The sequence below is a fragment of the Somniosus microcephalus genome, chromosome 8, assembly GCF_052327205.1.
Source record: "Somniosus microcephalus isolate GS21.2 chromosome 8, FLI_Smic_1.0, whole genome shotgun sequence".
Lineage (NCBI taxonomy): Eukaryota > Metazoa > Chordata > Chondrichthyes > Squaliformes > Somniosidae > Somniosus > Somniosus microcephalus.
Genome location: NC_140994.1, coordinates 36,135,560 through 36,156,008, shown reverse-complemented (window position 1 = coordinate 36,156,008; position 20,449 = coordinate 36,135,560). Strand labels below are relative to the sequence as shown.

The 20,449-nt window shown below is 42.9% G+C and overlaps 1 protein-coding gene across 1 annotated transcript in view; it reads left to right on the top strand.

Moving 5' to 3' along the window:
* plpp4 (phospholipid phosphatase 4) overlaps positions 1-20,449 on the top strand; it is a 325,621-nt gene that overhangs the window by 191,765 nt on the left and 113,407 nt on the right. The window contains exon 5 of the mRNA XM_085994550.1: positions 3,548-3,672. Coding sequence (XP_085850676.1) covers positions 3,548-3,672 — 125 coding nt within the window. The remainder of the gene's footprint in view (positions 1-3,547; positions 3,673-20,449) is intronic.

Genomic DNA, 20,449 nt, shown 5'->3' with positions numbered 1-20,449 from the left:
GCTACATTTTTGGGGGCAGGGGTTGCCCACCACTAGTGCAACTGATTCCTTGCTGTTTTCCGCTGGTCCCCTTTAGGAGACTGGCAGAAACCCTGCTGATTTTCAGGGCCATTGTGAAATAAATATTAGGCGATATTAAAATGTCAAGTCGAACGTTTCACTTGGCACATCCTTTAAAAGTATGTTACCAAGGGCTGGAATAACAAGAACAAATTGTGAACATTATTTGTAACCTGTTTCATCAGTACAGCATCACTACAAGGAATTAATGACCCAATACATCTCTTCTGCATAATGTAGTATTTAAGTAGCCCTGCTAACCAGTTGGTTATTTAAAAGCTATGTATGTGATAAGATTTCCAAATGCTTACACTGTTATAGGATGCTTTATATGCCTTGCTACATTTTATGATTTGTTACCTTATTTTCCAAAGCAACACTGATAACCTCATTTACACATTTAAACACAGCTTCGAGCTTGACACATTGCACAAAATCTACAATTTATGGTCACTTTTGCATTCTTAGCCCATTACCTAATGTAAATGGGGTTACAGAATCAATAGTCAATGATCATATTAATCTGAGTGATCAGTCTTCTCACAGGCTTATTGCAATCCCGAAATAACTTCCCACAACATTAAGAGGATGGTTTCAGATTTCCTAATAGTTTTATTGAGCCTGAGCCCGTCACTTGAATCTTTTAACACTAAAAGGTACGTCTGCAATACCAGATGCTGCCAATGGCACAGATTCAATTTATGCATCAGATTCAGAGTCACTGAGTTTCATCACAACAATCTTCTGCCTTGTCTGACTAGGGCTCATTATCGCTCTGCTGCGTCAATATTAGGTTTGTTTCAGGTATTATTTCTGGCAATTCAAAAGCTTCAAAGTAGCTACTCATATCAGGTGGGTCGCATTCCTCAATTTGAACTCTTAATTCTCTTCAGTTTATACCTATGGAGATTAAATTTCTTGGCAGTTCTCAGTTTGCCTTTCTTTGGTGAATGAGACTGAACTGTGGTCATCACTCAAAGAAAGGAAACGAGTTTGCATCAAAAGGTCGCAGTGTACTCGTTTTTCTTCACCTGTTCCCACATTGGGCCGGATCTTGCTGGAGCAGGGCAGCTCGCAGCATATTCCATTAGTTAGACTTTTTTCCTGCACCCTTCCACTCAAAAAATTGTTGTGCCCTAATTTGCTGGAGGTGCGAGCTGGTAACGGTGTGGCGAGGGCAACGGGGCATCCGGGACCTTAGTGAACGGCGGGACCAACAGTCTATCTCCTTCAGTGAGATTTAAGTATTGAGAAATAAACAGAGGAACGACTGAGAAGGAGGGTAAATTAGAGTCAAATCAGGTACCGAAAGAGAAATAGAGAGGGAGAGAAAAAAGAGGCAGAAAAGGAAAAACATGAAAAAAAAATAAAAACTTGGCCTTTTTTTTAAATGTCCAACAACAATTCACTACCTGAAGGAATAAGATTCACAGTTTTGATTGTTCACTTTCTGGGCCAGAGCGGTTGATTGGCAGTCATTAACAATTATCACATCGGTAAAAGGGTACTTACGCTATTAATTACTAGACTTAACTTTCTGTGGCGGGTTTATTGAGCGATTAGTGTGCAAATCCAATAAGTTCTTAAAAAATAACAGGGAGGATAAGGACAAGATGCTGTTTGTGTGAAGCAAACAGTGGAGCGGCATAAATTAACCAGCAAGTTCTGGAGATGTACGATTCACAGCGTATTCCCCTTAATCCCCTGAATTTGCTAGCCGATTTGCACATTAATAATGGCTGTGCATCGGTCACATGCGGTTATTTTTCCACCAAGTTCCGGCCCATTATTCTATACACTGGAATTCATATGTTTCTAGGGTTGCCAACTCTAGTTGGATATATTGAGGTTTCATCACATGACCACCCAGCTCCAGCCACCCCACCCCACCATTGGTTGCCTAACATGTCCTTGAGGTGCAATGGCTTCCCACGCCAATTGGAAAACAGGCTCTTCCTTACCTGATTGGATGATTCTTGACTGCCTTCCACCCCCGCCCCCCACCCCATAACTATTAAACAAGTGTTCAAGGAAAGTGGAAAAAAAACACGCAATTTTTTAATGCCTGTGTGATTATTCTCCTGGGTTACATCTTTCATTTCTGGAAACTCCAGGATAATCCCGGAGAGTTGGCAACACTGTGTTACCCAACCGATTGGTATATATAATTGGTATAGTGCATTTCCATTGGTCTTTCATTTTTAATAACTCCAAGAAACTAAGACACCTTTGCAAATAAGCCCGAGGTGGTTTCACTGAGGCAGGCTAACACTGTCACACGAACACAGAAACCAAAACCTATATATATCTATGTCTACATAATATATTAAAAATCTTATGTCCAGGCGCACTTCCTATTGACTTCTTCCTTTATAAATTTCTTATGTCCACATTTCTATTGTAAACTTATCACAGTGTAATGACACTCTCCCAGCAGTGTCACTTTAGTGTCACTGCTGGTGGAAGGATGTATGACAAATTTACATAGGCCGTTTCCATTCTAAAAGTGCACAAAGGAATTTATAATGGAAATATCAAAATAAGGACGGACTGTATGACTTTAAAATGGGTCTGAATTACAGCTGCACACCCTGGTCCAATCAACCCCATCCTTTCACCTGCTTCAGCTGAAGACTATACTTGATCTTGACTCTCTGAGATCAACCAGTTATTTTATAACCATCTACATTTACTGGGCCTGCATTACATGAGTGAAAACATAAGATTACATTTCTTGTTTCAACTACATTTTTTTTCCAATTCTGCACACAGATATATACAATTATAAGCTATAGCATTGTTATTGTAATAAAAAGCCTATAGAAGTGCACTTCTGCAGATAAGCAATGTGATGCAACAGTTCAGGAGAAATGTCAACAACGATTTTGCTTCTGCAGTCGGTTACCTGTGTGTGGTCTGTCGCCCAGAGCAACTACCTGTCCTGGATGAAACATTTTTCTTTTCACTATTTCTATACAATTCTTACCCTGCACACCTTTATGACTCTTGTCTCTGCAAGTTGTACATGTTAGAATATGTGGTGCTGACGCACTAGTTAATCCACAACCTTGTACATTGTACAGATAATAATGGGTACGCGAGAGGCTTTTGTTTTCTTCAGTCACAGTCAAGATTTTTTGCAACACAGCAAAAGCTCAGCAGAGGCACAATAAACAATAACGGCTGCCTTCAGTTAATCTGCAAACATTAACATCAATGCTAGGAAGTGGGAGCACGCAGACAGAATTCCTTTCAATTATATCACTGGAGTGAACGCACGCTCCTTTTCATGCACCACATGGAATACCTACAACAATCTTCAGAACATCTCTTCCAAGTAGATTCTTTTTACAGTAAATTGTCAAGTATTTTGGACAGGTCTGAGGTAATTGCTCAGCTATCAAAGTATTTGCCCCTGAAGTTAACTTCTCCTTTACAAAATCATGAAACTGTTTTAATTAAATCCTCATGATATATTTTCTTTCAGGCCACGTCCTGATTTCTTTAACCGCTGCTTTCCGGATGGTGTGATGAACCCTGAGATGCACTGCACAGGTGACCCGGATATAGTGTCAGAGGGCAGAAAGAGTTTCCCTAGCAGTCATTCCTCCTGTAAGTCTGAAATAATTCTCTCTTTTTCCATTCCACACCATTTTTCAACTCATGTCCTCAGTGCATTTCTCCTGCCAGGTGACAGAAGAACAGCTAGGGATTTCTCCACGATCTATGTGTCAGTGCTCCTTTGAAAAAGCACTCGTCTGTTCCCATGATTTATATTGGGCTGCAAAAAGGAGAAATTCACATTAGGCTAGTCGAAGCATCTTTTGAAGCAAGTTTCAGCTCTAAATCAAAACTCAACACATTATTGCGCAGCCTTCCCAAAAAGAAAACTCCAAAAATATTAACTTGGCTAGGTACCTACAGTGAGATATATAGGTCTGTGTCTCTCAGTGAAGATCTATTTTTCCAATGTGTTTCCCTGAATAACTGATCTAACAGATATGTGATGAAAAATGTAAAGTATACAAAAAGATTCGTACAACTAGAGCACAAGATGTCGATCAATACATAGCAAATACAACATTTCACCATTCCCTGTTACTCTGTGCTTCAAGCTATAGCAGCAGGTTGGCACAGGTCATGCTGCTGTTTTGTTCAGAATTTATTTATTTTGGTGAGCTTTGTTCAGTTCCTAAAATTGCATAATATGACTAATCCATGTACATAACAAAGCTTATAAGAAACATGCAAAAGTTAGACGAGTCCCATTTTTTTTTGGTACTTTATTGCTTTAAAGCCACAGTGTCATCTGGCAAAATAACGATTATGTGGTCCTTTCAATGACTGCCAGGTTTTACAATTTCTTGCTTGAATTATTGTCAAAATGCTTAGCACTCAGAAGGTTAAGGTTTCAATTGAGACTGCATTGCATTTGTGGTCCCTGATGAAAAGCAGTTACATGATACAGCTTAATTTAAAAATTGATATTATGTAAATATAATGGTTTGGTGAAATTATATATAAAAAGTGACAGTATAGTGAAATAGATTATTTCTGCCCTCTGCTGCCTCAATTCAACACCACCATTTAATGGCATGTCATAATAAATTACACTGGAAGCACATCTTTTAGCATGGTGTTCAATCATTTCAATAGCAGCAGACTGTGGCGAGGCTGATAGATAGGACACTATTGCTAAATTTAATTCTACCAAATTTAGGGCATTATTTTCAGCTTGGCATTCACAATGGTACAAATCTAGATTTGTATAACCTAAGAGTATTCCACATTGGAAGAAGCATACACGCCCTTATCCATGCTGAATTTCTTCTGTGCCTATGTCATTCCTCCAACATACTACAACAAGGAGGCGTGCAAGTGTGGGAAAACCGTGTCCCTAGTGGTTGGGAATTTTCCAATGTAATAAATGATACCTGTTAACAAGCAGTTCTCTTCAGTTTGTTTATCATCATTTGTCACATTTGTTTTATGATTTAAGGTTAAGAACGTTGTCTCTGACTCCTATACATTGTTACCCTTGTGCCCCTCTCTACATTCAGATATAATTGCATGGTGGTTGTTGATAAGTGCAACTGTTGATTGTCTGGCATCAGTGACTAAGGTGAAATCAGGGAAAAATAGAAATAAGTCAAAGCTAAAGGCACTATATCTGAATGCGCGAAGCATTCACAACAAAATAGATGAATTAATAGTGCAGATAGAAATTAATAGGTGTGATCTAATAGCCATTACGGAGGCGTGGTTGCAAAGTGGCCAAGGTTGGGAACTAAATATTCCAGGATACTTAATTTTTAGAAGGGATAGGCAAAATGAAAAAGGAGGAGGGGTAGCCCTGATAATAAAGAGTGGGATAAAGACAGTAGAGAGAAAGGATCTTAGCTCTGAAAATCAAGAAGTAGAATCAGTTTGGGTAGAGCTAAGAAACAGCAAAGGGCAGAAATCATTGGTGGGAGATGTTTATAGGCCCCCAAACAGTAGTTGTAATGTAGGGCAGAGTATAAATCAGGAAATTAGAGGCGCATGTAACAAGGGTAATACAGTAATCATGGGGGACTTTAATCTACATATAGACTGGGCAAACCAAATTTGTAGTAATAGCGTGCAGGACAAATTCATGGAATGTATACATGATAGTTTTCTAGATCAGTATATTGAGGAACCAACTAGGGAACAGGCTATTTTAGATCTAGTACTGTGCAACGAGAAAGGTTTAATTAATAACCTTGTAGTAAAGGGGCCTTTAGGAAAGAGCAATTAGGAAAGCAAGTGGTATGTTGGCCTTTGTTACAAGAGGATTTGATTTGAGTATAAGAGTAAAGACATCCTACTGCAGTTATATAGGGCCCTGTTGAGACCACACCTGGAGTATTGTGTACAGTTTTGGTTTCCTTACCTAAGGAAGGATATACTTGCCATTGAGGGAGTGCAACGAAGGTTCACTAGACTGATTCCTGGGATGGGGAGATTGTCCTATGAGGAGAGATTGAGTAGACTAAGCCTATATTCTCTAGCGTTTAGAAGAATGAGAGGTGATCTCATTGAAACATACAAAATTCTTACAGCGCTTGACAGGGTAGATGCAGGGAGGATGTTTCCCCTGGCTGGGGAGTCTAGAACCAGGAGTCACAGTCTCAGAATAAGGGGTCGGCCATTTAGGACTGAGATGAGGAGAAATTTCTTCACTTAGAAGGTGGTGAATCTTTGGAATTCTCTACCCCAGAGGACTGTGGAGGCTCAGTCGTTGAGTATATTCAAGACAGAGATTGATAGATTTTTGGATATTAAGGAAATCAAAGGATATGGGGATAGTGCAGGAAAGTGGAGTTGAGGTGGAGGTTCAGCCATGATCTTATTGAATGGCGGAGCAGGCTCGATGGACCGAATAGCCTACTCCTGCTCCTATTTCTTATGTTCTTACAATCCAATATTCCCATCCCGCAAACCCTAGTAAGTGGTGCAGAGATGCTTGATGGGTCGGTGATCACAGCTTGAGTATAAGTTGCCTGATGCTGAAAGTAATATTGAAGTAATATTCAGATACATTAATTATGCCAGCTCAGGCCAGAATGCAGTGTGGATCTGATCCATTTCAATCTGTATACTCTACTCCAACTGTTCCAAACACCTCTGAACACCTTCTGCTACACAGATCTACGTATAAAAACCTTCAGATATCAGCATACTCTCTACCTAAACTTTGCATTTTTGGAGCTAGATTTTGTGAGTTCAGTTTCCAAAATACACTTTCGATGTTACCACAGCAGAAAGGAGACCAAGATTAGTGTCCGTGACATCCTGGAGCTGAGTAGTATTGATCCTTTCCTGCCTGATGGTAAACCATGACACTGAGAATCCTACTGAATTTCTTGTGCAATGCATTACAACTGAAAGAACCGCAGATGTCCCAGAGATAGAAATGTATCTGCTATAGTTTTGCACAGTCTCCTTTTAACAGTGGGCATAAGACTTTTAAAAAAAAGTTTATTAATGTGGGCAGTTCAGAAAATGTTTTGTGAACATTTCTATGTATAAATGTATTGCCAACAATAGTCCTAGTTGCAAACAATTCTTTAAGAAAAATTTGTTCTTTTAATTTAATAGTGCAGTTGTCTGTCTACGTCAGGGTGATAGACCATTTGTAATGTGTAAGACTATGATCAATTCACTTAAGATACATCAAAACCTACATGTCCTCTGCAATCTTGGGCGATTAAATCAGTTTTCACAGCTTCTTGCTCTTTAAATGCCCTCGGGTAAATTGTTCAGCAGTTTGCTGTTCATCTGCAGTGTTTTCTCTGGTGTCCATCAATAGCGAGACTACATTGCCTTTCTTTTGGCATCCATCTTTTCCTTGAAACGCCAGGGGACATTATTAAGTTATCCTCATCCCTTATTCTCTTCACCTGGAACATTGCATACATTTTTTTTCAAGTATTCTGCTACAGGTCTTTTTTTTCCTCTCTGTTGTAATGGGAGCCTTGTTTATTTTCCTTTGTATTGTCTTCTTAAAAAAAATACATTTTTGCATTGCAAAATCAGGGCTGGCACTGCCTCGGCATAGCTGCTTCTGATCTTTGTACTATATTGGCTCACTTTCAGGCGATTAAGATACATTACACATTAAAGTGAACTCATGTAATTATAATGTATTTACTTGAAATTCACATGAGAGCATTGATTTAATCTTGCATCAAATCAAACTATGTCAGTCAGGAGGGGGGAGCATTTCATTTTATTCACTGCATTGCTTTTTTGCCAATGTTAGCTTTTATAACACAAGGTGAAAAGTGTGAACTGTAAATCTTCAAAAAGAATTGCAATTCTACAAAATCAATGAAAAAATTAAATTATTCCTAGATATAGACTAGGAACATAGGAACATTCAACCTCTCGAGCCTGTTCTGCCATTCAATTAGATCATGGCTGATCTGTGCTTGCATTGCAGATAGCTGGAAAACTGGATTCTTGGCGCAAACCATATAACCATGCTTTCACAGCTGGTGATGTGCCCAAAACCAAGAAATAGCTATTTGGGGATTAACTATGGGATACTAAAAGTTTCTGGGAGAATATATTGCTGCTGATTTACACACAGTTTTACTGTTTTCAGTCTTTGGGCTAAAATGAGGCTCTCTCTCCTGTATAAACCTGCTTAAATGGAGACTAAAGCAGGCACTTATCAAAGTTACTGGCACACTACACTGGTAAAATTGACTTACATTATTGTATTAATGAATCATAGTTTCAAAACTATAAACGTCAGCAGCAGATTCTGAAATGATCTTTTTAGAGCTATAATAATGCAATAGTTGCAAAGATGGAGCAACAGAAGAAAATGTAGAATACAGTCTAATCCTATTAATTCAAAACGATCTTTGCTCAAAAAATATCTATTTATCCCATCAATTAAAATTAAGCAATTTAAATAAAACAGCAAATGCCGTTTCTGGTTTAAAATGTTCAAGTTAACAGATAATTTGAATTAAGTGACTTTGAATAAAGTGACTTCAAATTAAGAGGATTAGACTGTATTACAAACTTAGTCCTTATTTGTACTCCCATAATTCTATCAATAAACAAAATTAATTCATCCCCAGATTTTATAATCTACCCTGCTTTTGATAGTGTTTCATCTTAAATTTGCAAATGTGAAGTGACAGATTAAGACTGTAGTTTGGAACAGAAACAGCAACAAAACTAATGGGATGAAAATTATTTTTATTTCAAGAATTTCTTCATACTCAAAGGTCTTTATAGCTCCTTGTGTCCGAATAATTTGTAAATAGAAAATTACCTCTCAAGTCCTGCAATTTATGATCATTGGACTGCTGTGACAGATTTTTTTCAGGATGGATGTATTAAAGTCTTGTTTATTTTGAAAAGCTTGAAGATTTTCCTCTGAGCTTTTGATAAAAACTATTTCTGTTGTTTTTTTATCTTTGCAAAATTGTTTTATAGAACTTTTTTTTATGCTCCTCTCGGATTTGTCGTTAAAGTATAATAATTCATCAATACTTCATAGGATTAATCATAGGATCCTTATAGCTTAAAACACCCACAGAACTAAGTCTGGTTTGGAATGAGTGAATCATAGCCAACAGAATGGACACTTAATGAACAAATAGGGCTAGAGTACCAATTATTACCTTAAAGGGTGAAATAAAATAATGAAGAATCTACACTGTGAGGTAGTGCTCAAGCCTTGCACTTTCAATTTCTGGATTATACTGGCAAATGTTTATCATCTGTAACTTCAATCCATTAATATGTCCCTGGTTCCTGATAATTCACAAAAAAGCTAAATAAAGTCTAATCTCAGTTCAGATTATGCCTTTAAAAATATGTAGTTTGTTTTGAACATGCACACATTGCTTTGAAATTCAACACTTCCGCTTGGGTTGTTGATGTGCCTTCAATAACCACAAAACTAGAAGTTATAGACTTAAGTTGGCTTTTAATCACTAAGATCAGAGCTAACATCTCAACACGCCGACTGGTTCACAGGAATGAGTCATACAGATCCTGGGATCTTTAAGAGAAGTCGGGGCGGAGCCAAGAGCCAAGACCTGGAACCTTCCAGGTTAGTCAGGAAAGAGGAAGTGAAACTATACACCGTGTGGGGGAGGGTAATATACATGAGTGCAAAACGAATACAGGAAATACAGGATCAAGACAAACAGATTTCATTACATTCACCCCTTCTTTAGATTTAGTCCATCGGGGTGATGTTTCTTAAAAGTTGGTATAAGTGAGTCTGTCAGGAGGTTTTGCAGTTCTCAGTGATCGGCGCAAAGCCGGTTGGGGTGCCTCTAGGGGAGTGGATTCTGGTTCCTCCGCTGTCCGGGCCTCCGCAGTGTCTTCCAGGTTATCTGCAGTGTCCTCCAGGTTAAAGTTGGGTATCGATACCTCTGGGCGTCCTGTCTCTTTGTAGTGTAGGTCTTCATCGGGTAGTCTCTCATCGTTCTCTCCGCTCCCCGAGGGAGCGAGGTCTTTTATGGAAACAGTGTCCTCTCGCCCGTCAGAGTATTCAATGTAGGCGTACTGAGGGTTTGCATGGAGGAGCTGTACCTTTTCCACAAGGGGGTCCGTTTTATGGCCTCTCACGTGCTTCCGCAATAGTACTGTCCCCGGAGACGTCAGCCACGCGGGTAGAGATATGCCCGAGATGGATTTCCGGGGGAAAACGAACATCTTTTCGTGAGGGGTAGCATTAGTGGCTGTACATAACAGAGACCTTATGGAGTGGAGCATGTCTGGGAGGACTTCCTGCCAGCAGGAGGTCGGAAGGCCTTTTGACTTTAGGGCTAACGTGACAGCCTTCCAAACAGTAGCATTCTCCCTTTCCACTTGCCCATTACCCCGGGGGTTGTAGCTAGTGGTTCTGCTAGTGGCTATCCCCTTCGAGAGCAAGAACTGGCGCAGTTCGTCACTCATGAATGACGTCCCCCTATCGCTGTGTATGTAGTTCGGCATGCCAAACATGCAGAATAGATTACAGAGACACTTGATGACCGTGGCACTGGTCATGTCTGGGCAGGGAATGGCGAAGGGGAAGCGGGAATATTCATCAATGATATTGAGGAAGTATACGTTACGGTCGGCAGAGGGAAGGGCTCCCTTGAAGTCCAGACTTAGGCGCTCGAATGGCCGTGTGGCTTTGATAAGGTGTGCACGGTCAGGCCTGTAGAAGCGAGGCTTGCATTCCGCACAGATGCGGCAGGCTCTGGTCATTGCCCTGACCTCCTCGATGGAGTGGGGCAGATTGCGGGACTTTATAAAATGGTATAGTCGGGTGACCCCTGGGTGACAGAGGTCGTTGTGGAGACCCTGTAATTTGTCCGTATGAATGCTGGCACACATTCCCCGCGATAGGGCATCTGGGGGTTTATTAAGGGCTCCCGGCCTGTACATAATATCATAGTCGAACGTGGATAGTTCGATCCTCCACCTGAGTATTTTGTCATTCTTGATTTTCCCCCTTTGTTATTAAACATGAAAGCCACCGACCACTGGTCGGTGAGCAGGGTGAAACGTTTGCCGGCTAGGTAGTGTCTCCAGTGCCGCACTGCCTCCACTATAGCCTGCGCCTCCTTCTCGACAGAAGAGTGCCTGATTTCAGGTCCCTGAAGGGTTTGGGAGAAGAAGGCCACAGGTCTCCCAGCCTGATTGAGGGTCGCAGCTAAGGCAAAGTCTGACGCATCGCTTTCGACTTGAAAGGGAATGCGTTCGTCCACTGCACACACTGCAGCCCTTTCAATGTCCTGTTTGATACTGGTGAAAGCCTCCCGAGCTTCAGCTGATAGTGGGAAGGACGTCAATTTAATGAGGGGTCGGGCCTTATCAGAGTAATTGGGCACCCATTGGGCATAATACTAAAAAAATCCCAGGCACCTTTTTAAAGCTTTGGGATTGTGTGGCAGGGGCAGTTCCTTTAGGGGGCGTAATCGGTCAGGGTCCGGTCCAATTACCCCATCTTCCACCACACAGCCGAGGATACAGAGACGGGTTGTGTTGAAGACACATTTGTCTTCGTTGTAGGTTAGATTCAGCTTTAGGGCAGTTTTTAAAAATCTCGCAAGATTTAGATCGTGGTCTTGCTGGTTGTGCCCGCAGACAGTGATATTGTCCAGATAGGGGTAGGTAGCTTGTAGTTTATTCTCGTCAACCATGCGGTCCATCTCACGTTGGAAGACCGAGACCCCATTTGTTACTCCGAAGGGCACTCTGAGAAAATGGTAGAGGCGTCCGTTCGCCTCAAAGGCGGTGTATGGGCGGTCTTCCGTTCTAATGGGGAGCTGGTGATACGCGGATTTGAGGTCGATAGTCAAGAAGACTCGGTATTGCGCAATCTGGTTGACCATTTCTGATATGCGGGGTAAAGGGTAGGCGTCCAGCTGGGTATAAATATTAACAGTCTGGCTGTAGTCAATTACCATCCGTTTCTTTTCGCTATTTTTAACTATGACTACTTGGGCACGCCACGGACTGGTATTGCATTCAATAATGCCTTCCCGCAGGAGTCTGTCCACTGATAAAGTGTCTGTCTTCCAGACTGTACCGTCTACTTTTGGTCGCTATGGGCCTACAGTTCGGAGCGAGATTAGCGAATAAAGAGGGCGGGCTGATTTTTAAGGTTGATAGGCCACAGACTGTGAGTGGCGGCTGGGACCCGCCATATGCTAGCGTGACACTTTCGTGGTGGCACTGGAAGTCCAGGCCCAAGATTACATTAACACAGAGTTCTGGCATCACGAGGAGTTTAAAATCCTTGTAGTCTGTGCCTTTTACAGTCAGTGTTACCACACAGTAGCCCAAAATGTTCGAAGTGTGGGGCTTAGCAGCCATAGCAATTCTGCTCCGTGTAGGGGTTACCGTTAATGAGTGCCGCCGTACCAGGCTAGGGTGGATAAAACTCTCGCTCCTCCCCCACAGTCAATTAAACATTTCGTTAAATTCCCGTTTACCTGTATGTCCATCATGGATTTTGTCAACGGGTGCGGCCTGGATTGATCCACCGTGATCGAAGCCACTGTTGGGCCCTGGGCGGCCGTTGAGTCGGGAAAAGATGGCGGATCCCAAGATGGCGACCCGCACGGCACGCACGAGGCGGTGACGGAGTTGGAAATCGGATTCCCCCTGCAGACTTTGCTAAAATGCCCCTTTTTCTTACATTTGAAGCATGTAGCGTCCTTCGCTGGGCATCGTTGTCTGGGGTGCTTGGCCTGGCCGCAGAAGTAGCATTTCGGGCCTCGAGACATTGCCGCTGTAGTAGGACTCCTGGGTGGACTTCTGTGTGGGGACTCCGGCGGCGTAGAGCTGGTCTGAGACCTGGATGGGGAAGATGGCTGATTCCAAGATGGCGGCCCGCTCGGCGCGCACGAGGCGGTGCGGGCCGCATGGCCGGAAGAATAAGAGTCAGAGTTTTTCTGGGCCACGTCCAGCGATCGCGCAGTGGCCACTGCCTTTTTTATGTCCAGGACCTCCTTCTCCAGCAGTCTCTGCCGGATATAATTCGATTTGAGGCCCGTGATGAAGGAATCGCGGACCAATTCGTCAGAGTACACGTTGGCCGTCACGGCCTTGCAGTTACAGTCCCGGACCAAGTCCTTTAGGCCCTGTAAGAAATCGTCCATCGATTCCTCAGGTCGCTGCCTGCGTGTAGCCAGCAGATGTCTGGCGTACACTTCGTTTACCGGCCTCTGGTATTGGGCCTTCAGGATAGTGATGGCCTCCGTGTAAGAGGTGGCGTCCTGGATGAACGAATAAATCCGATGACTAACGCGAGTAGTCATTAGACTCAGTTTATCTACCTCGCTAGCGGATGAGGCCCCCGCGAAGAGTTTGAAGCATTTGAGCCAGTGTCCAAATTGATTTGATGCTTCAGCAGAATGTGGATCCAAGTCCAGACGCTCTGGTTTTAGGAGTCGATCCATCCTCGTATTCTTTAGTGATTAAAATTGATGTGCCTTCAATAACCACAAAACTAGAAGTTATAGACTTAAACAAGTTGGCTTTTAATCACTAAGATCAGAGCTAACATCTCAACACGCCGACTGGTTCACAGGAATGAGTCATACAGATCCTGGGATCTTTATGTAAGAGAAGTCAGGGGCGGAGCCAAGAGCCAAGACCTGGAACCTTCCAGGTTAGTCAGGAAAGAGGAAGTGAAACTATACACCGTGTGGGGGAGGGTAATATACATGAGTGCAAAACGAATACAGGAAATACAGGATCAAGACAAACAGATTTCATTACAGTTGTTTAATAAATCCCAATAGTTGGATAAATTATTGTGACTTCATGCTTAACTGAAACTACATTGCAGATTTATGTACATCAGTGCTAGTAAATCCTACTCTGAATGTGACTTACAGTATATGTTAAACATGTAGGAAAGGGCTAGTTGGCTTTTTAATGTTTTTTTTAATGAACTTTTGTGCCAATCAAGGTGAATCAGTGAATGGGAACTACAACATTTTTCCACTTTGGGCAGCTAATGTTGGCACTCCCAAATTGGCACAAAAACAGTCCAAGATACAGATCTACTCTATCCCAAGAACGTACCCTCCAGATCTCTGAGGAGTATCCCATAGCTCCCCCTCCCAAAAAACATGTCTGCTGTAAAGTAATGAACAGAAAGTACTGGAAATACACAGCCGGTCCATTAGCATCTGAATACACCAAAGACAGGCGCACCTTTCAGAAGTAGGGCCTTCATCAGAACTGGAAAGTGGAAGGTAAGCAAGCCCCTTGATACCATTGAAGCAAATGAAGGGGGTGGGAGTGCTGACTCCTGTTCCAGAGAGGCAGCTAGTTAATGGGTTGAATAACCAGCAAACAGAATTCTTGAAAAGCTAGAAAGAGTGGATAACGCACAAAGGAAAGTCATGGAAAAGATACAAAAAAGACCTCCCAAATGTGGGCGAATGAGACAGACAAATAAAGAGGAAATTAAAATTTAAAAAAAATACAAATGCTGGTAATATGAAATATGAAACACAGAGCAGATCCATCAGCACCCCCAAAAATTAAAGATAGGCCCATGCCCCATATACAGATCTCCTGTGAAACAGGTTACCCTTCCCGCCTCCACGTTCCAGGAGGACCATTCTCCCATTACCCTGACTTCCAGCAGCCCTTCTCGTAACACTTCCCCCTACAATGGCAGCAGATTCAGCACCTGTTCATTCACTTCTTCGCACATCATTTCCACGGTCCTTCAGTATAAGCCAGCAATTTACATGTACTTACTTCAATGTAATATACTGCAGTCGCTGACCCCAGTACAGCCTCCTCTACAAACTACATGCCCTCCCCCCTCCACCCTCAATTTCTGCAGTCCTATTAATCAGTTCTCTTATCTTCCAGTTCTGATGAAGGGTCTAGATCCAAAACATTAACCTGTCTTTTCTCTTGTCAGATTCTATGGGCCTTCTATTACAGATTTGCAGCATCTAGTCCAGTTCCTCAGTTGAAAGGACATGAAATTGAGAGGCCTCGTAGGGAACAACAGAAGAACCGCGAAATCTAGGGTGGGAATTCTGTCTTTTTCTTGTAGTTCATAAATCATTCTGAATCCCAGACTCAAACGACATTCAAACTGAAATCCATTCAGTTGGCATGTTTAATAGCTCCTGTCCCAGGCCACTAGAAGGCATGCTTAGTGCTGGCACAGCACTCACCTCAAGGGGGGAATTAAAATTGGATCAGAATGCATCCAGCTGTACCTTACTGCCTATCAATAGCCAGAATTTGAAAGAAAGAATTTTAAATTCTGAATAGTCATGCAGCGAATTGCTAGCTTGGGGATTCTCTTGAAAGTTAGATGCTTTGGTATAATAAAAAATGTCAGTGTCTCAATGTGGCTCACAGGTGCTTCTTTTCATATAGCGAGTAGTGGATGGTTGTTGAGAGTATTAGACCATGACCTAAGACATCATGCTTTGTGTTCCTAATCTTACCAAACATGGAATTCAGCATAAAACTCGCAGCATCAATCAAAAGGACAGTCGCAGGCTAAATTTAAAATAAAAACAGAAAATGCTGGAAACACTCAGCCGGTCAGGCAGCATCTGTGCAAATTAAAGTTAGTTGGATATAAAATGTGAGTAAAATACTGGGGGGAGGGCGGAGGGAGATGGTTTTATGTTTTATAAGAAATATTCTAAGGCTATTAGGGGGAAAATTGGGTATCGCCCATTTTGGGGCGCTAATATCGGCCAGGCGCAAAGTTTAGCGCCTGGCGCTAATTATCGCCCCCGACTGCAAAATTCTCCTCTATCGCCCCTGGAGGTGATTTGAGCGCTAATTCAGGCGCTACACGCATCTCTTAAGGCACTAATGTCGGGGAGCGAGGCGATACCTCAGAACGCTGCCGAAGCTCAGGTGATGTCAGTTACCATGGAAGCCAGACAGACTGGTGCCGTCCAGTTCTTAAAGGGGAGGGGCCATCTTGCTGGCCAGCCACACCCTGCTCATTGCAGCCTTGAATCTCGGCCTGGAGAGGCCTCAAAAGCAATTGTGTTGGAAGCACTAATGGATGGGCCCAGGGAAAGAGCTCGGCGCTTAGGAACCTCAAAAGTGGTGCTGAGGGCCAAAACTCCTTAGGACAGTGTTAAATCTCTCCAGACGTCTCTCTTCCTCTCAACCTGCGTGTACCAAAAATTTTGCCGACAAGAAAAGGCAGGAAGCGCCCGCCTTTAAATAGCGCTCCCCCAGCCTCTTCCCGACTTGAAAACGTTCCCCTCTGCCTGTCGTTCCTAGCAGCAGGCGCTAAGGCAGGGGTTGCGACTCAATATCTGGTCCGGGGCGTTGCACGCTCGACTGACGTCACGATCTGCAGGTGCAGGAGATTGTGGCGATAGTGTTTAGCGCCGCCGCAAAACAACTGGTCAATTTTGCAAGCGGCTCTAAAATTGCCGCGCTCGGGCGCTAAGTTCCTAGCGCCCCCTGGAGGCGCTAACCAACTGAATTTTTCCCCCTTAGACTTTTCATGCAATATTTCATTAACATTTTGATATTATAATAGTTATCTGGTAATGAACGTAGACACAATGGCCTCCTCCTGGGCTGTAAACGTCCCTGGTTCTATGGATTTATTTAGCAAACCCCTGGAGTGGATATCAGATATTTCTTGACATGAATCAACTGAGCGGCCTGCGGGTGGCGCTGTCCAGGGAGAGTATAAATACTCGGGCACGGGTCCAGCTTGCGCAGGACATTCTTAACAGGAACTAGTGAAGGACACAACTAGACCTCCATGTTGTAAAACAGTTGATTAAAGCTTTGTTTAACGCTTAGACCAAGTGCCTAGTAGTTTTCTTACGTCATTTCTTACTGTATTTTTGCTATCAATCTCCCATAGCATTGTGTCTCGCTCTTTTTGCCATCGTCTCCCTATTTGTCTGACCTTTCTAATTGTTCTGGCTTTGTGCATATAATCATAGAAACTTATTGCACAGAAAGAGGCCATTTGGCCCGTCGTGCCTGTGCTGGCTGTTTGAAAGAGCAGTCGTGCTTAGTCCCACATGCCCGCTTTTTGTCTGTAACCCTGTACGTTCCTCATCCTCAAGGACCTGCCCAACTCCCTTTTAAAATTATTTATGGAATCAGCTTCCACCACCTTTTCAGATAAAGCGTTCCAGATCCCGACAACTCTCTGAGTGAAAAAAACTCTCCTCAGCTCCCCTCTAGAACTTTTGCTAATGATTTTAAATCTATGACTTCTGGTTATTGGCCCACTCACCCGAGACAACAGTTTTTCTCTCTCTACTCTATCAAAACCCCTCAGCATCCTGAAAACCTCTATTAGTAGCAGTGTATTTAAAAGCTGCGATTATAAATGTCGACAAGATCATCAGTTTTGGTAACGAATAGAATAGAAGGCAGTATTTTAAAATGGTACGGAATTTTAAGTATACAGCATTAAAGGTTATGGTGCTGTTGAAGTCATTTATAAGAATAAACTTAAGTTGAGGTGTGATTTAGGTGCCATTCAGATTGAGATTCAACCTACTGAGAAAGATTTTATTCATTGCTTTTGGTTTTCATGAGCACTTCATACAGTTATTTTCCAACTGGTTTTAGCTGTCAGAGGACCAGTGGAAGAACCGTTGCTTAGATTCAGAAAGCTGTAGGCTCAGCGATGAGGCAGGGACAGGGGCAGAGGCCAGGAGAACCATCGCTCCAGCGATGAGGGTGCAAGATGGGGGGACTCAGTGTTGAGGGCAGGGGAGTGGCAGGCCAAGCGCTGAGGGGGAAGAAGAGGGTTCAGCCTCTCAGGAACAGTGGAGAAGATGGCACTGAGAGTCAGAAAACATAGAGCAATCCCAGCTCTGCCAGAGGAGGTCACTGAAGGCGAGAGGTTAGGCCTGGTGCTAATGGCAGAGCTTTCTGAACCACAAATACCATGTGATCGTTTCAAAAACAGCTAACTGAAGGTATTTCTTCAAGCATCGATGGTTGGCTGTCGAGCAGAAGCAGGGAGGCTGGTTTGTTTTTAAGGATTTATATTGAGATAGATTGGGAGGGTGATGGCAGCTACATCTTCGAGATTTTTTTTTTACCTGCCCGTGTTTACAATTGGAACGGTTTTGTGCAATTTTAATGGTGAGATAACCAAAGAGAAAATTAAACTGCAGTTACAACAGCTGTGACAGTCGCTACAGATACAAAGTATGTCCTGCTGAATGCATCATTTGTTCGGGAGGAATACATTTGAATCAGGAGAACTGCATATTCATTCAATATGTCTAAAGACTGCTTAATTATTAAAATAAAAACCAATCTGTAATATTTCCACCTCAGTTCATTTAATCACACATCCTGCAGTTGAATTTAATTAAAACTTCTCAAAGAAGTTGTTAGTATGTGAATAACCTGAAAGAAAGAAATGAAGAAAACTTTATCCATGGATCAGGAATTTTATACAATGAGATTAAGAAGTAATTTAGTACAGTATACTGAAATCCTGTGCTTGAATATGGATAGATCTCATATGTGCTTATTCGCAAGTCAACTGTATCTTGTAATAATGTATTCATTGTAAATGGTAGGCATTTATTTTAAGTGGGTTAACATCTTCATTAGACAACTGTAGTTAATAGATACGTGATGATAACCATCCCAGAATGATACACAATGTCCTAATCAAAATATGAAAGTTATGTGGCACCACCTGGTGGTTGAGGTGATAAATCAGACCTGAGGTAATAAAGATGTTATTCTGTAGGATGGATCTTATCTTTTATGATGCAAGTCCTCATGTAGTGGTAGAAGAGTGATTGTTATCTCAAGAAATAAAATACCCTGTATCATCTCTAACCACATAGCTATATTTGGGGTTCTGTAACCAACCAACATATCACATTGCAAACACCATAGTCGCACTTACGCGCATAGATTTTGCCGTCCGGAGGAGGCGGGAGTCCCTAGTGGAGGGCTCTCTATGCGGGAGTCCTCTCTTTATCTATTGGGGACTTGGCCTGGAAGGTGTTGCATGGAGCAGTCCCGTGCAATAAGGTTTTAAGTCGGTTCACGGACTCCCAGGCCGCCTGCCTTTTCTGCGGCCTGGAGGAGTCCGTGTTCCATGTATATGTAGAATGTGAGAGGTTGCAGCCCCTCTTCCATTATTTGAATGGGCTGCTCCTCGCTTTTTGGCTGCACTTCAGTCCCACGCTTCTGATCTTTGGTCACCCGATGCAGAGGGGAGCGGGCAGGTCGGGGGACCTCCTCGTAGGACTGCTCCTGGGCCTGGCCAAAGTGGCCATCAACTGGTCCAGGCAGCGGGCGGTCGAGTGGGTTGTTCGGCCCGACTGCCTGCCTCTCTTCCGCGGCCACGCTCACGCCCGGGTGGTCCTGGAGATGGAGCACGCGGTGTCTGCCAGCACGCTCGAGGCCTTCCGCGACCAGTGGGCACTGCAGGGACTGGAGTGCATCATCACCCCCGGCAACCAAATTTTAATTTAATTTATTAAGTTTCATTTAATGTATTTTTGTTAAGTTATAGTTTATTTGTTTATGGGTTGCTCATAAGTACTGCAGAGAGGAAAAGATGACACACCAGCAGATCATTGTGGGTCACTAGAGGAGAACTAACTGCTTCAGTAAGAACTAAGGAGTCAAAAGGTCCTGAATACAGTCAGAGGAATGATTTTACAGCCTAAATTCATCTCACCTGTGCCTGGGGGTAGTAATTGGACCTTCTTACAGCGGTTTTACGCCCGTAAAACGGGCAGAATGAGGCCTAATTTCGGGGACCAACATCCTGTACCTCAAGGGCGCCTGAAAAATATCTGACCCGAAATCCGATGGTGCCGTTTTTCAGGTGTCTGGGCAACCGCTTATAACAGCCGCTACCCCCTTACATATGCTAATGAGAGTCCTGACGCTCGTTTTCGAACTGCCCTGCCGAATTGGGTTACCATTAGCAGAGCAGGTGTCGAGCCTGACACACTCAGGTTTTCCAGGCGTGGTTAGGAGTCCAACCGAATCTTTGGGAAGACTTGCCGTCAACTGCAGTCTCCTGGTGGTCTGCAAGCCACATCTGCACTGTGAACTGCACCCAAGATATTTAAAATCCTGATATTTGAGAGTCATTTTGACATATAATTGCTGCTGTACAGACCCAATTAGAATCAGCATCTGTCAGCAGAAACATGTCTAAATTTGCCACAGACCAGAAGCAGAGCAAGTTAATCATGATCTTTACATTTGTAGGCAGGCAATCGCTCCTTGAGTTTAGGACAGAAATAGTTTCACTGTTTGATGAGTGACTCTACACAATGACTGACCCTGGGAAGTTATGGTAATGAAACAACACAGTGATGGAAAAGAGGGGCAGGGCAGGGCAAGGCACAAGAAGCAGACA